Source organism: Sus scrofa, chromosome 2 (assembly GCF_000003025.6).
Source record: "Sus scrofa isolate TJ Tabasco breed Duroc chromosome 2, Sscrofa11.1, whole genome shotgun sequence".
Classification (NCBI taxonomy): domain Eukaryota; kingdom Metazoa; phylum Chordata; class Mammalia; order Artiodactyla; family Suidae; genus Sus; species Sus scrofa.
The window spans coordinates 85,099,444-85,115,395 of record NC_010444.4 but is presented as its reverse complement, the minus strand read 5'-3'; the positions used below and the strand labels follow the sequence as shown (position 1 = coordinate 85,115,395).

The 15,952-nt window shown below is 42.9% G+C and overlaps 1 protein-coding gene across 7 annotated transcripts in view; it reads right to left on the bottom strand.

Annotated features, from left to right (window-relative positions):
* Positions 1–15,952, bottom strand: part of SV2C (synaptic vesicle glycoprotein 2C) — a 239,131-nt gene that overhangs the window by 120,432 nt on the left and 102,747 nt on the right. For all 7 annotated transcript variants that reach the window (XM_021084456.1, XM_021084455.1, XM_021084457.1 and 4 more), the window contains one exon: positions 88–268. In XM_021084456.1, the coding sequence (XP_020940115.1) occupies positions 88–268 (181 nt within the window). The remainder of the gene's footprint in view (positions 1–87; positions 269–15,952) is intronic.

Sequence of the window (15,952 nt, the reverse complement as noted above, 5' to 3'; positions counted from 1 at the left end):
GAGGGCCTCTAGAGGAGAAAACATGCACATTATGTTTTTATGGAGAATAAACACATTACTCTAAAATACCAAAGGGAAAAACCTTACCCGAATCCAGAAAGCAAGCGACAGAAGAGAAAGAAGCCATAACCTTGGACAAATGAAGAAAGGAAGGCAAAGAATCCGTTGATAGACATGCAAATCAGAAGAGACTGCTTCCTTCCCACTTTGTCCGCCAGTCCTCCCCAGAAGAAGGCCCCCACCATCATCCCGAGGTACACTATGCTGCCTGCAACACAGAAAACAGAGAAACACATCAGAGAGGCGGAGTAAACGGCACAGGTCACAGCAGATCAACAAGAGACAAAGCACATTCCAAAATTTTTCAGGGAAAAACTTCCTTTTTTTTTTTTTTTTGGCTTTTTAGGGCCATACCTGTGGCATATGGAGGTTCCCAGGCTAGGGGTCGAATCAGAGCTACAGCTGCTGGCCTGTACCTCAGCTACAGCAATGACAGATCTGAGCCGAGTCTGCAACCTATACCACAGCTCACAGCAACTCTTGATCCTTAGAAAAAGTTCCTTTAAAAATAGATCCTTCGGGACACTTAGATCAGTTTTCAAGTTGGAAAGCAAGCTCTGTGGGCTCCCTTTGGCTGCCACGGTTGATGGCAAGGGCAAAAGAGGAAACAGTCAAGTTCTCACCAGCTTTTTGGGGATGGATACCTTGTGGGCAGCCACAAGGAGGCTCCATACAGAACAATTCCACAGTGTGACTCAGGGCTGTGTCCCCTTTGTTCTGAATGCTCAGCTTAACACCACAAGATCAGGATGGGAGCCTGAGTCAGGGGCCCCCAGGTCAAAGTGGATGCCCCAGCTTGCTTCAAATCTTGCCATAGCACATGACCAGGGCGAGGTCCAGACTCTTGGGCACCCTCTGGAGGATTCCATGGGTTCTCTCTGGTTCCTCCTGAAAGCCCTGCCCTTCCTTGGGAAGAAAGGGAAACCAGAGTAATATTTCAAGAGTTAATCTTAAATTGGTCTCAAATACTGTGCAGAAGAGAAAACTTTTTCTTGGGATTAAGAGCTTAAGGAGCCTGGAGTTCCCGTCGTGGCTTAGTAGAAACGAATCCGACTAGGAACCATGAGGTTGTGGGTTTGATCCCTGACCTTGCTCAGTGCGTTAAGGATCCAGCGTTGCCATGAGCTGTGGTGTAGGTCACAGATGCGGCTCAGATCTGGTGTTGCTGTGACTGTAGTTGGACCCCTAGCCTGGGAACCTCCATATGCCGTGGGGCCGTAAAAAGCAGGGAAAAAAAAAAAAAAAAAAAAAAAGAGCTTAAAGAGCCTTAGGAAGAAAAAAATTATGGTTAATACTTTGGGAACTGTCAAACTCATCGTGGTTGGCTTTGCTTTCATAAGAGAAACAAATGGAAAATCAAGAGTTAGATACATGTCCCTCTTGGCATCACAGTATACAGTTGAGGTGTGTGTGTGTTGTGGTGTGTTTTAATTTTATTGAGTACAGTTGTCTTACAATGTTGTATTAGCTTCAGGTGTGCAGCAAAGTGAATCAGTTATACATACACATATAGCAATTTTTTCCCTATATAGATTATTACAGAATACTGAGTAAATGTCCCCGTGCTCCACAGTAGGTCCCTGTTAATTATCCATTCCACATACAGTAGTGTGTATATGTTACTGAGTGTTCTAATTCACTTGCTTCTTCTCAGAAACTAAGCTCCCATAAGCTTTGTTCAAAGTCTTTTGCAGGATGAAATATTAGGTATCACAAATGTTACTTCAGGGAGGTTTCTAAAAGGGTGTGCAAAACCTAGGGAAAACTGCATAATTAATAAATGAACGTTTGGCTTTAAAAAGCTACCCACGGGAGTTCCTGCCGTGGTGCAGTGGAAACGAATCTGACTAGGAACCATGAGGTTGCAGGTTCACCCCCTGGCCTTGATCAGTGGGTTAAGAATCTGGTATTGCCCTGAGCTGTGGTGTAGGCCGCAGACACAGCTTGGATCTGGCGGGGCTGTGGCTCTGGCATAGTCTGGCAGCTGTAGCTCCGATTAGACCGCTAGCCTGGGAACCTCCCTATGCTGTGGGTACAGCCCTAAAAAGGACAAAAACACAAAAAGAAATAAATAAAAAGCTACCCACATCTTTTATCTATTTTTGATTTTTCCTTTGCTTTCACCAAAGTACCATTTGACTAGTTCCCTTCTCAAAGGCATGTTTGAGACCCTCGGTGGCATTTAAGTTGCAAGCTGAGAAAACATTTCTTTAGATTAGCTGGGTAATATCCTACTTAAACATTCACCCAAATTCATTTGCTTAACACACAGTTAATGAATCAGTATGAGACCCATTTGGCAAAATCTGGTGATGCCACATCAGTGACATGTAGATGCTGCTTTGCAGAGAGCTGCGTACAGATGCTATGGTGAATGGCAAATGATGGAGCAACTCTACAATGAGACACAACAGAAGCTTTTTCTATTTAGACTGGGGGACTGCAAAGAGGTGGGTGGTCACCCTTTGCCTGGGTGGGGATGGCATATTTTCCTCTGTACTGTGGTGCGACCATATACAGATCCTCCTCCTCAATAAAGATATTACTCACATCATGAGGCCCAAAGCATGTCCAGAAGATAATTTAAAGAATGTAACAGGGCAAAGTAAAGGAATTCCCAAAGCAGACAGATTCACCCAGGGAAATGCATATGTAGCATATTTCTTATTTAAAACCTTAGAGGCTCAAGTTTGCCACTCATGCCTCTCAGAAGAATAATCAGTAGCTAAGCTGCTTTATGATAATGCCTGTCCTTATAAATGTCTACAAATCAGAAAGTGAGCTCCACTGATCAGGAATGGCCTGTGGCTGCTTCAGTCTAAAGACTGGCGAATCCTTCCTTCCCTCCATTTTTTTTTCCTCCTTCGGCCGTGCTCGTGGCATGCAGAAGTTCCTGGCCAGGGATTGAACCTGCACCACAGCAGCGACCTGAGCCACAGCAGTGACAACACCAGATTCTTAATCCGCTGAGCCACTAGGGAACTCCAAAGGGGGCTCTTTCTTATAGCTCCAGCCCTAGGAAAAAAAATGGTCACTAGCATTTGTGGAACCCTTACCTGTTTCTAAATGTTTGCATGAATGAACTTATTTAATCCTCTCAATATCCTCAGAGGGGTCTGAGGTTAATACCATGGGAGCCCGATTCCTTGGTGGAAAGCTGAAGTCCTGGGAAGCTAACAATTTGACCGTAGGAAAGTGGGTGGCGACTACATCCCAGTCCATCAGCAGCTCTTTGTACAATGAAGTTATGATTCCTTGCACCGGTCTGGCTGCCCTTCTTGTGAAAATACCTCAGGTTGTCCAGGCTCTTGTACGGTGGTATTACCTAAACTTGAAAGCAGTACCTCAAAGCTCCCTGAGGTGCCCTCTCCCTGGACACCACCCTCAGAAAATGAGAGTGAAGTCTGGGATGGCAGAAAATGATAGACCGGAGCTGGGGGAAATGCTGGTCTGTCCCACCGGAGCAAGTGATAAGGGAGGCAGTTCGCCTTCTCAGACATTCTGAATGGGTACATTCCTGATCTGGGTGTGGGGGGTAAGGGAGTTAATGCTAAAAAAAAAAAAAAAAAAAAAAAAAAAAAAACAGCTGGAGGGTGCCAGAGCAAAAATGAAAATCTCATCTCTTGTTAAAAAGAGCAGACTACTCAGAGTTCCCACGGTGACTCCGGGGGTTAAGAATCCGACTAGAATCCATGAGATGGGCCATGTAGCTTGGATCCCACGTTACTGTGGCTATGGCATAGGCTGGCAGATATAGCTCTGATTTGACCCCTAGCCTGGGAACCTCCATATGCCAAGAGTGTGACCCTACAAAGCTAAAAAAATGGAGGCTCCTGCGCTACGCACCAAAGGAGGAGTTGTAACTCCCTTGCTTTTCCTGGTGCAGGAGGAAGGATGCTCCTACTGGGCAGGTCTCCATACTCTGTCATCCTCATCTTCCAGTCAGTCACCTTCAGCTGCATCTTCCCTAAGCCAGATCAGAGCTTCAGAGAGGGATGATTCTAGCACTTGAAGGGCTCAGACTGGATGTTAGATTCCCCCCACCCAGCAGCAGCATGAGGACACAGCCTCACCCTGGGAGCCTCTTAAACTTCACAGGCAATAAGCCTGAGAGATGAGCCTGTCCTGGACTCCTGTGATGAGGATGGCTTAGTGACTTGACAAGGGGCACAAAGTCCCCATCGATTATTAGCACCTTATACTTAAGCCACTTGAAAATAAAACTCAAAGTAGTACTTATTAGGGGTTTTAATACAAAAGTAAAATAAAATGGCTCATCATTTAATTCCCCCAGAAATCCTTATTTATGTATCTATACTTATTTAAAAAAACAAAACAAAACAAAAACCAAATATGCCTCCATGACCAATAATTCAAACCACACAAATGTACCGAATGAAAAAGTCTTCCCTTCCACCCTTGATCCTCTTCTCATAGGTAACTATTATCAAAATGTTTTCTGGGAGTTCCCATCATGGCGCAGTGGAAATGAAGCCGACTAGGAACCATGAGATTGTGGGTTTGATCCCTGGCCTTGCTCAGTGGGTTAAGGATCCAGTGTTTCCGTGAGCTATGGTGTAGGTCACAGACGCAGCTCAGATCCCGAGTTGCTCTGACTGTGGCACAGGCCGGCAGCTACAGCTCTGATTCAACCCCTAGCCTGGGAACCTCCATATGCTGCAGGTTCGGCCCTAAAAAAAAATAATAATAATAAAAAAAAAACCCAAAACGTTTTCTAACTCTTCCAGTAAGTTTATTATATAAATATGTAAAAATGGATATCCAATAGGAATTGTCTGTTAAATACAGGTTTTTTGTTTGTTTTTCCTGTGCAGTGTTTATCTTGTCTCTTATCATGTTTAGCATTTCTAAACTAAGCAAACCAGGAATAAATCTCAATGAGAATTTTAATAATTTCTTCAAAATACATCCATATATTTCAGAAAAGCATTTACCATCAGCTAATAGGGGGAAACCAAACAATTATTTCTCCATTATTTTTATGTCTAAAATAAATCCCCCAATCTCCTTAAAAGAGTGGCTATTAAGTTCCATTTAAAAAATTTACTGAGTATCCACTATGTGTGACTTTTCCTGAGGTGCTAGAAATACAGGGCTAAGTTATGATCCCTGACTTTGGAGAAGGAAAAATCCAGCAAACCTTCATCCAATGTTTACACTAAGTCAGCAGAGATGGGAGACAATCATACTAAGTCAAGTCAGTCAGACAGCGAGACCCCAGCATCCTATGCTATCACTTACATGTGGAATCTAAAAAAAGGACACAATGGACTTCTTTGCAGAACAATACTGACTCACAGACTTTGAAAACTTATAGTTTCCAAAGGAGACAGGGTGGGGGCTGGGGGAATGCACTGAGGGATTGGGATGGAAATGCTATAAAATTTGGTTGTGATGATCGTTGTACAATGACAAATGCAATAAAACTCATTGAATAATAAAAAAAGAGAGAGGAAAAAAAAAGAAGAGATGGAAGACTACTTCTCACCTATTATCTCACACAACCCTCCCAACAACCCCACGACTCAGGGCCAAGACAGAGAGGGTCATCTGGCCCAGAACCTTCCACGCTTCCTGGGGACACATGACGGGAACAGAATGGTGCAGTCAGGTACCTGGGCTCCAAGTTCCTGAACTCCTCTCCTATTCCACCAAGATGGCTTAAGGAGCTCATTGTTCAGTGAGGGAGATGCATGACTGAATGAGCCCAACTGCAAGGCATGGGCTCCAATGGAGGTGTAAATGGGGGCAGAGGGGCACCAGGCGGCTAATAATTCTGACTGTGGCCTCTGAGAAGGGAATATCTGAGAGGATTCTAAAGGATAAGAAAAGTTTCAAGCTAGTATTACATTTCTCCATAACAAACAGGTTTAGAAAAAAAAATGTAGTATTGAGCTGTTATTTTCACTTTTACCCTGGCTAAAAATATGTTTCAGATCCAGAGGTAATAATCTCTTGTGCCTACACTGGGTTACTCTGGGTAATTAGATGTGTCACTGGGCATGCTAGGGACAGAATTAAACCTACCCGATAGCTTATTTGAGACAAATAGCACGACTAGAAGATACATGTTTTGCTCACGTAATCTAATTAAAGCCAAGTCTTTGAATTTTAGCAAAGACGTGCTGTGAATAAAAGTACAAACGCTCTGGAGGCCTGCCCCTTGTTTTCACGTGTCCATTTCGTCTTCGTGATGCTCTTATGTCCCTGAAAACTTAGAGCAGGACAAGCTCATGATAATGGACCAGCCTTTTCGCCTCTCCACTCCTCATGCTGCTGCTGATGGCCAGAATAAGTCCCTTATTATACAGAGTGAGGCTGAGAGAAGCCAGGACTCCTTGACCAACAACACTGGCACCCTGGGGGGAACTTGCTAGAAACACTCCATTCTGGACCTACAGACTCAGAGTCTGCATCTAAACAAGGTTCCCATATGGTCTGTGTGCACTTTAGAATATCCAATCTCTTGGGCTAGAACATGATGAAAGATACTATGAGAAAAAGAAAGTATATATATGTACGACTGGGCCACTGTGCTGGATAGCAGAAATTGGCACAACACTGTAAATCAACTATAAATTTAAAAAAGACTCTGAAAGCACTTTTTAGGTTGGTGTGCTTTCCATTAAAACAACCTCTCTAATACATTTTTTAACTTAGAGTTTGTATTTGTCTAATACATACTTGAAGGGAGGAGATGCAGGTGTCAGAACGTTTAATTCCAAAGACAGAGAACAAGCATGATCTCCCAATAGAGGCTGGAGACCTCCGAAGGGCAAGGAGGAACCCGTGCCTCTCCCAGGACCTGCCTTTCTTAGGAGCAGCAAGAGGCAGACCTCCAGTGTGATTAGAGGCTATGAGTTTCAGATCCTTTTATGAATCTAATGAATTCAGTGGGCCTTTCAGGAGGAAGAGCTTGGCTTGAGAAATAAACACCACTTGAGACTCATTCTTCTCCCACCATAGCTGGGGCTCAGGATATCCTGGGTCAGCCAGCCTCTTGGTCCAGGTCTCTCAGACAGAAAGAGGCCTCAAACATCACTTCCCCATTAAGGGATTTTCTAACATGGGGACTGACCCGTTTTATTTCATCATACCCTGCCCACCCTGCCTCCATCTCCCCTGACAAATACCATGTTTCCATTATATCTCTGTGCTAAGCTGCTTTTGATTCCTTGTGACAGTCCCTAAGGGGGCACATCTTTTCCCCCCCAGCACCACTTAAACTCAACAGAACAATTTTAAGAAATGGAATACAGTGGGTTTTCTCCTAATAATTTTAGCCAATAGCTTTTTTAAAAATGGTTTTAAGCATTTCAGTTATCCATGGCGAATGCATTACCCTATAATTCATTACACCCTTTATTTACAGATGGATTTTCAATAAAAATAGTCTGTGGTGGTGTTCTGAATTCAGTGATAAGTAATCTCCATGAGGCCATGCTCGGGCTCACCTTTTACAAGGAGATTTTCTTAGGCTGAAACAAAATTTGAAGTCCAAGTGAAACAAAAACAAATCTTTAAGAATAACAATGACAGTTCAGGAGACAGTTGTTGAAAAGAATAATATAATATGATCCATTGTAGTCACAGGATTGAGAAAAATGCTGTATTCCCTAAATTACGCGCACTACTTTTTAGGCTCTCTGTGTTTATACCTAACCTGCTTATGAGAGTTCTGCTGTTATTAGCTATGTATCTAAAATGCAAGAGGAAGGTGCATTTATTTTCCCAAAGGTGGAGTTTTCTCCCACAGACTTGTTACAACTGCAGTAAAAACCCACTTACCCAATGCTTACTTAACCAACTCAATGGATTAACGAATCCACCCACAAATGCACTGGGGATTATTTCCCATCTTTCTTCTTCTACCAGCAGTGCTTTAAGCTGTATTTATACCTAGCCTACTTATGAGAGTTCTGCTGTCATTAGTTACGTATCCAATTAAACATCAGTCACATTAATAATGAAATATGAGTGTGAAAGGAATAGAAGCTACTCCTATGAAAATTAAGAAAGACTGGGGGAAGCTGAGTTGTAAAAGCATATTTATCAAATAAATGTATTAAATAAACATCTTTATATCAAATAGATAATTATTACATATTCAATTAAAATGTATTAAGTTATATTAAATAAAATTATATTAAATAAAATGTATTAAATAAATGTGAGCCATCCACCTCTAAAAGACTGAGAAAATCATAAAGATGAAAGATTCCATGCTTAGATGGAGGCATATCAAAGAAATTGAAACAGAAGATCCAAGTCACACAATGAAGATAAAGTCAATGGCTGTGAAGATGCAGGAAAGACGATGGGTTACTTCATTCCGAAGCTCCCTACTCAGAGGGTGTCTGTGTTCCTGCATCCAAAGACGGTTGAAGGAAAGCAAGCCTATGTGTTAAAATACAGTGTCCAAGTCCCTTCACTTACACTGTATATTTTTTTCTGCTTTTACCAACTTTTCTATTAACTGATCAATTACCAGTCTGGACTTAATTAGATAATAGGGTTTCTATTTTGCCTCTGAGGACTCCTGAAGACATGCTTTTGTGCTTAAAGAAATCTGGTGTGCATAGCCACTGGAAGAGTCAAAATTATCCACTAAATATCTTATCACTGACGTCACTACTAAAATAGCATCTCCTTAAGATCGATTCCAGCATTCACAACTTTACTTTCCCCCATTTCCTCAAAGATTTTTTTTTTTTTTAATGTATATTAGCAAAGTCTGTGGAATGAATACCGAGATATCCAGGACTAGTTCCAGTCTCCCTAAGACTGGCTGTAAACTGTCGGGCTAGTCTTTCAGCTTCCTCTGTGTCAAATGGTGGGCCATGGTCAGCCCGGTAAAGCTGGACCAGTCTTTCTCTTCTTTCTCTCTCCTTTGCTGACCTCTAATGCATCCTCCCCACCCATCCGTGGATGCAGAAGCTTGCACAGCAGCTGCCGTGTGATTGCTGCTCCTGGACCCCTAAAATAGAGAGCTATGAGTGTGGCCATCCCTTGGCCAGACCCCACTGCAGTCCATAAAAGGCTGATTCTTGAGAGCGCTGTATCTCCCCAGCTGCCCCTGCACCCACTCAATTCACAGAAGGCTGTAGCATCTTCCCCTTTATCTACAACTTGCTATTTCTCATTGCCACTGGTTTCAAACTCTATGCTTAAATTAGAAATAACATAAAATCTCAAGTTCAGTACTTATTCTATGGGATTCTTCCACTGAATCTGCCTAAAAGTGGGCCCATTATTAAAGCAAGGGGGGTTGAGATGCGGGAAGCAGAAGAAGTGGCTTTCTGCTGTTGCTGCTTTTTAGCCAAATGCAATGTCCTTCATCCGTTACTATTTTACCACTCTGAACTTTGGGTCAGGCCCCAAATAGTTAAGAGCCCAGGTCTGTGAAACACATGAACTAGATCTGAATTTCTGCTCTACCATTCACTAGTGGTTTGATCCTGAGTAAGTCACTTTCTTTCTTTGTGCTTCAATCTCTTCCTCTGTATAATGGGGCTAATAATAATATTCCCCCCACCACAGGATTGAGGAGGGATTAAATGGGTTAAAGCACAAAGCACTGTGTTCAATATAAAACAACAGCTAATTTAAATATTGCTGTGAGAGAAAGAAAAGAGGAAAACAAAATGGTGATGGAAGAGAAAATAGGAAGAAACGAAGGGACGCTGGAGTGGTATATAAAGTAAAACCACAGCTTTTGGCCTCCTTCGGCTCAAGTTCTGAATAGAAGCCACCTGAAACAGCTCTGGAAGAGTTATCTAATTTTGTAAATCTCAAAGACATTCTTTTGCAAATTGAAACTATTTAAATAAGTACCACTAGGCTTCTCCTAAAACCAACCCCTCATTTTTTCCAATTACTACTGTTTTTAGTAGTCAGAGGTAAGGACCGTGATGCATCTATGCATCTATGGACTTACAGAAAAACAAATAATAATAATACTATCAGGAGTTTCCTTTGTGGCTCAGCAGTAATGAACCGACTAGTATTCATGAGGACTCGGGTTCAATCCCTGGTCTGGCTTAGTGGGTTAAGGATCTGGTGTGGCCATGAACTGTGGTGTAGGTCAAAGACACGGCTCGAATCTATCACTGCTGTGGCTGTGGTACAGGCCTGCAGCTACAGCTCTGATTTGACCCCTAGCCTGGGAACTTCCGTATGCTGTGGGTGCTGCCCCCCCCCCAAAAAAAGAAAGTAATAATATCAAAAGCATATGTACAAATCAAAGAAAACAAAACCCTTTCTCATTTGCAATGGAGAACATTTGCAACAAAAGTCAGCTCACCTTTGGCAGAAAGAACAGTAAATATCAGGCGCCCTACAGCGCATCTCTGACTTTTACATTTGAAAAGTCTGACATTTAAGTCTGTTGGTCCAGGCAGAGACTGATGTAGCTGCTTGCACAGGCAGGTAGTGCTGTATCAAGCACCATCACCACTTGTTAATTAAATGTTTCTGGACTAAACAGCCTTTGAAGGCTCAAAGACTGAGTTCAGTGAGCCAAATTCAGGAAGGACAGTCATGAAAAGAAAGTCCAAACTTTTCTCTAATCTTTCCTCAAGTGGCCAGTGTACACTGGCTAGGGAAAGATATATTTAAATATTTTTGCATGAAAAAATATTTTTGTATGTATGGCTCTGCAGGCCCCCCAAAGGGCAATTACAGCCCCCACTTGGGGTTCAAAGCAATAAAGAAACAAGTCTTGGGAATCAAGAGGGCATAAAGCCAGGCATCTTGCAGGGTACGAGGAAAGGGGAGTGAAGAGAGGTCTGCAAATAGGGTATGGACAAGGCCCTCCTTCTCAGCAGCGCATAGTTTGGGCAGTGGTTGCAGACAATGGCTGCACATCAGACTATTTGGGAGCTTTAAGGAAAAGACCAACGATGCTCAGACCACACCCAGGGATTCTGCTTTTGAGGGAGGGCTTAAACAACACTACTTTTAACAAGCTTTCCAAACAATTCTAATATGAAAGCCTGGGCTTTGAACCTTTAGCTTCCTAAGGAGATTAAAAACATGCCAAAAATTAATTACCACTAAATGAAACATATGCTCAAATTAAGGTGAGCATGTTATGCTTAAGGGGGAAAAGGAAGGAGAGACTTAATTAGTTCCAGGGAATCTGGAACCCTTCCCCTAGAAGGTAATGGTGGCTCACACTGGGTTTCAACAAGGAGTAAGAATTCTCCAAGTAAAAGGGGAAAGAGCCCAGGGAGGGAAGGAGATCAAGTTCAAAGGTTTGGAGGCTGTCAGCGCACAGCACACTAAGGTGAGCTTAGGTGGTTCAGGATGAATGAGTCCAGGTGCAGGGGCGAGAGGGGTGAGAGATGAGGCTGGAAGTCAGCCCAAAGAGTTGGCCTTTAACTTCTGGGAGGTTCAAAACTAGACTGGACGTCATTCACGCCTGAAAAGATCCTTTTAGCAATCCCGTGGAGAACAGACTGCAGAGAACAAAAGACAGAGGGGAGTCGGGGGCAAGGAGGGCCCAGACCAGGGTGAGGCAACCAAGTTCTGACATGCCCCAGCACAAAATTTAAGGAAGTGCTCACTCCCAAGTGCCAGCTCTGCACTTGCATGGCTCTGAGAGTGAGGGCATCCTTAAATCTGCGCTCCAGGCACCCCGCTCTCTTCACCCCAATCCCGGCCCTGGAAAGAGGACCAGCTGAGGAAGTTTTACCGAGAAGTAGCCCAGGAAAGGAATGAAAGCACCTGACCAAGGATGGGGTGGTAGGCTCGAAGAGGGGCAAGGTTGGAGGTACTTTTCATGGTCTGAATCCACAGCAAGGAAGAGTGGAAGGTGATGCTGAGGATTCTGGCTTGGGACGGGTCACAATAATACTAATAAAGAGAAGGAATCCAAGAGGCAGCAGACCTGACAGGGCCAGTGTCTTTTTTTTTTTTTTTTTTTTTTTTTTTTTTTGCTGTACCCGCATGTGAAAGTTCCTGGGCCAGAGATCAAACCCACGCCACAGCAGTGACCCTTAGCCACTAGGCCACCAGGGAACTCCATAGGCCAGTGTCTTCATCATGTGAGGAAGAGGTTCACGTCAATAACCCTCCCTGTCCCACGTGTAAACAGGGCAGAACAGGGTGGTACAGGCAATGCATGCAAATCCATAAAGCCACGATTAATATAGCAGATCATCAGGAAATAGTTCATGATGGAAGCAGGGCTTGAGATGAGTCTCCAAACAAAAACCAAGAATATGAGTAAGGAGAGAGCAGAATGGCACGTTTGCTCACGCTCAGGCATAGACCACAGCTCGGGGAAAGGTCTGCAGTGGGAAACAGCTCGAAGGGTGGAAGGTCACAGAGTAAGCAGCATGGGTGGAGTGGCTGGGTTGGGGCAGGTGGAGAAGCACAATTAAGGTGAAGAAGGAATAGAAAATCCTTAAATTTAAGAGGCCAAAGTTTTAAATGAATTACACAGACAAGGGGAGCCACTGCTGGGCTGGTTTATGAGCAGGGAATTGATGCCATCAAAGGACAAGTGTAAGATGACCAGGACACTTTAGAGCAGGATAGGAAAACTGTCTCTAAAGGGCTGGAGAGTAAATATTTTAGACTTGGCAGGCTGTATGGGCTCAGCTTCAACTACTCAATTCAGCTGTCGCAGCATGAACACAGCCAGAGACAATATGTAAGCCAATTTGCAGAGCTGTGCTCCAATAAAACTATTGATAAAAAACAAGAAAAGGGCCAGATTTAGTCTGTGAGAGCCTTTGAGGAAAAGTTTGCCTCTAGCTGAGCCCAGAAACTCAGGAAAGACTTGGGCTTGTCTTGGAAGAGGGGACCAGTGGTCTTTGGAGGGGTAATCTCAGTGTAATGATGTCAGCAGAGGACAGGAGACTAAAGAAGAGTGGCAGTGAGGACACGGAGACAGCAGGAGGAGCTAAGCACAAGTGCCCTTCATAAGAACAAAGGGGTATGATGTTGCTGGGCTGGGAGAAAAATTAGAACACACACATCAGCAAGGGAGAGAGAGAAAAAGAGACAGAAGCGAAATATCAGGCACATTAACATAGACACAACTGCCCTGAAACCACAGCCACAAATATAACAGAAAACAGCAAAGGGCCTCTGCTACTACAAGAGTGGGCTATTTTGCCCTTTTTTTTTTTTTTTTCCAGGGCTGCACCCACAGCATATGGAGGTTCCCAGGCTAGGAGTCAAATCGGAGCAACAGCCGCCGGCCTATACCACAGCCACAGCAATGTGGGATCCAAGCTGTGTCTGCGAGCTACACCACAGCTCATAGCAACACCAGATCCTTAACCCACTGAGCAAGGCCTGGGATCAAACCCAGATCCTCATGGATGCTAGTCAGGTTCATTAACGGCTGAGTCACAACATGAATTCCAGAGTGGGCTATTTGGGCCAGGGATTGAACCAGAGCCACTGCAGAGACAAGGCCAAGTAGTTATGATGTGAGCCACAGGAAAAGTCCAAGAAAAAAAGAAGTGGGCTAGTTTGGAAGAACAGTGCTATCTTGTTTAGTCTTATTTCCAGAAAATCCATGAAAAATAGGCTTACGAGAAATGTATTCATCTTGAATTTAAGCATAACTGCCAGCAATAAAAGGATTTTTCAGAGATATCCCTTTTAAATAAGCAAACAGGTAAAACATAAAAATCCAAAAGGAACGGGTATTTTAGAGGAACAGTACAAGGAGCTAATTTTTGAATGGTGTCTACACATTTTTTGATAATCCAAACAACAGAAAGGCCTGGAAAGGAAGGGCTCCTGTAGCTTACGCAGGCCTTTTGTAGACCCGGGGATCAACTCTGCACAGCAGGAAACAGGTCTGAAAAGGGACTCAAAGATCATCCTTGGCCTGATCAATACAGATGAAAACCACTACACACGTCCTCCAAGCCTCTCTCTTGGAAAATTTTGAGTGTGTTTCTTTGTTGCTGTTGGGTTTTTTTGGTTTTGGTTTTGTTTTTTTTTCCTTTGTGTGTGTTTTTAGGACCGCACCCCATGGCATATGGAGATTCCCAGGCTAGGGGTCAAATCAGAGCCATAGCTGCTGGCATCAGTGCGGGATCCGAGCCAAGTTTGCGACCTAAAGCACAGCCCACAGCAACGCCAGATCCTTAACCCACTGAGCGAGGCCAGGGATTGAATCCATGTCCTCATGGATGCCAGTCAAGTTCGTTAACCGCTGAGCCATGATGGGAACTCCGATGTTGGTTTAAATTTAGGTGGCTGATACTGAAATAAAAACCACACTGGATCTTGATCAAGTCCAGTAAAGACCTAAAGAGAAAATTTTCTAGTCCATTTCTGATGTTCCAATATGACCTTTTGTTTCCTCCAAGAGGCCGGTACCAAAACTGCCTGCCCAGAGCAGTGAGTCAACAAACAACAGGATTGGCCTTGGACTAATGGATACTGCTGGCAAAGTGGAGGTGAACTCAGGTGAATTCATGTCGGCACTTTATGACACTTGAGATTTATTTTGTCATTAGGGATGAAACATCACACCAGAGCTCCTCAGTCCCCAAGTGTCAGAAGTACACTTGGGTATTTCAGGGAAGGTCATCCAAATATTCAGGTGTTGGTCCACCACACTGAGTTGTTATTTAGTGGCTGATTATTCTTATTATGAATATAAATGATTTGGGTCTAACATGAGCAGTTAGCCATCTGCTTCTCAGAGTAGGAAGGAAAAAATGTGATTACTTTGAGAGTAAGAAAAAAGTAGAAAGTTTAGTCATTACATCATGGCTCAAAAACCAAACCAAAGAGCATTTTACTTTCTTCTCTAAGACATGTTAAAAATTGACCTATCCCCCAATTCCTCAATACCCTGTAAATGCATCATAGTCATTCTTATCTTTGAACAGTCATCCACTTAACCTCATCTCTCTTGCCTTCCACCCAAATCCTGTACCTTGAACTTCATCTCCACATTCTTTATAAGGATGCCCTAAACTACTTTAGTATTCATGAGTAACTTCTACATATTCTCATCCTAACTCTGACTTGTATTCTTTGTCAGTATTTCATGGGCAGCCATCTTGACTCTAGAACTAAATTGCAATTTGATCCCTGGTAGGTACCAAATCATTTTTCTTTTCTCTTTCTTCCTCTCTTTTTGTTTTTAGGTACCAAACCTTACAGCATCTTATTCTAAAACTCCACGAGACTGTATCATTCTAGGCACATTTAAAATAATCAATAAAACCTAGCTAATTTCATTTAAATCTAACATGGCAGGTTTAACTCAAACCCTAGTACCTCTCACATGCAGCTATGCATTTAATGGAGCTAATGCAAATTTGAAATTCTAAACATAAAATCTTGAGTGTCCCAAGAAAGTTTGATAAATGCCATACTTGAGATTTTTTTTGTCTAGAAAAGTGATTCCCAAACACATATGTAGAAAAAAGGCTTCATAAGAAAGTTTCTGCCAGCCTACAGGGAAATGAGAAAAAAAAGGAAAATAATGTCATTTTCATACAGATCACTTTATTCAACTTAAAGGAAGTTCCTTTATTCTAAGGGTATGTCCTTCCTATTATTTTGATGCAAACATGCCTTTTGTTTTATGAAATGATAATATTATGAGTAGTGAGTGTTGTTGCAATTATTTATTTAAGTTTATTATTTTATTTTTTTCTTTTTACAGCTATAGTTGCAGCATATGGAAGTTCCTAGGCTAGGGGTTGAATTGGAGCTGCAGCTATGGCCTATGCCACAATTTTTAGCAATGCTGTATGCAACCCTGGATCCAAGTTGCATCTGCAGCCTATGCCTCAGCTTATGACAAGGCTGGATCCTTAACCCACTGCGTGAAGCCAGGGACTGAATCTGTACCCTCATAGAGACAATACTGTGTCATTAACCT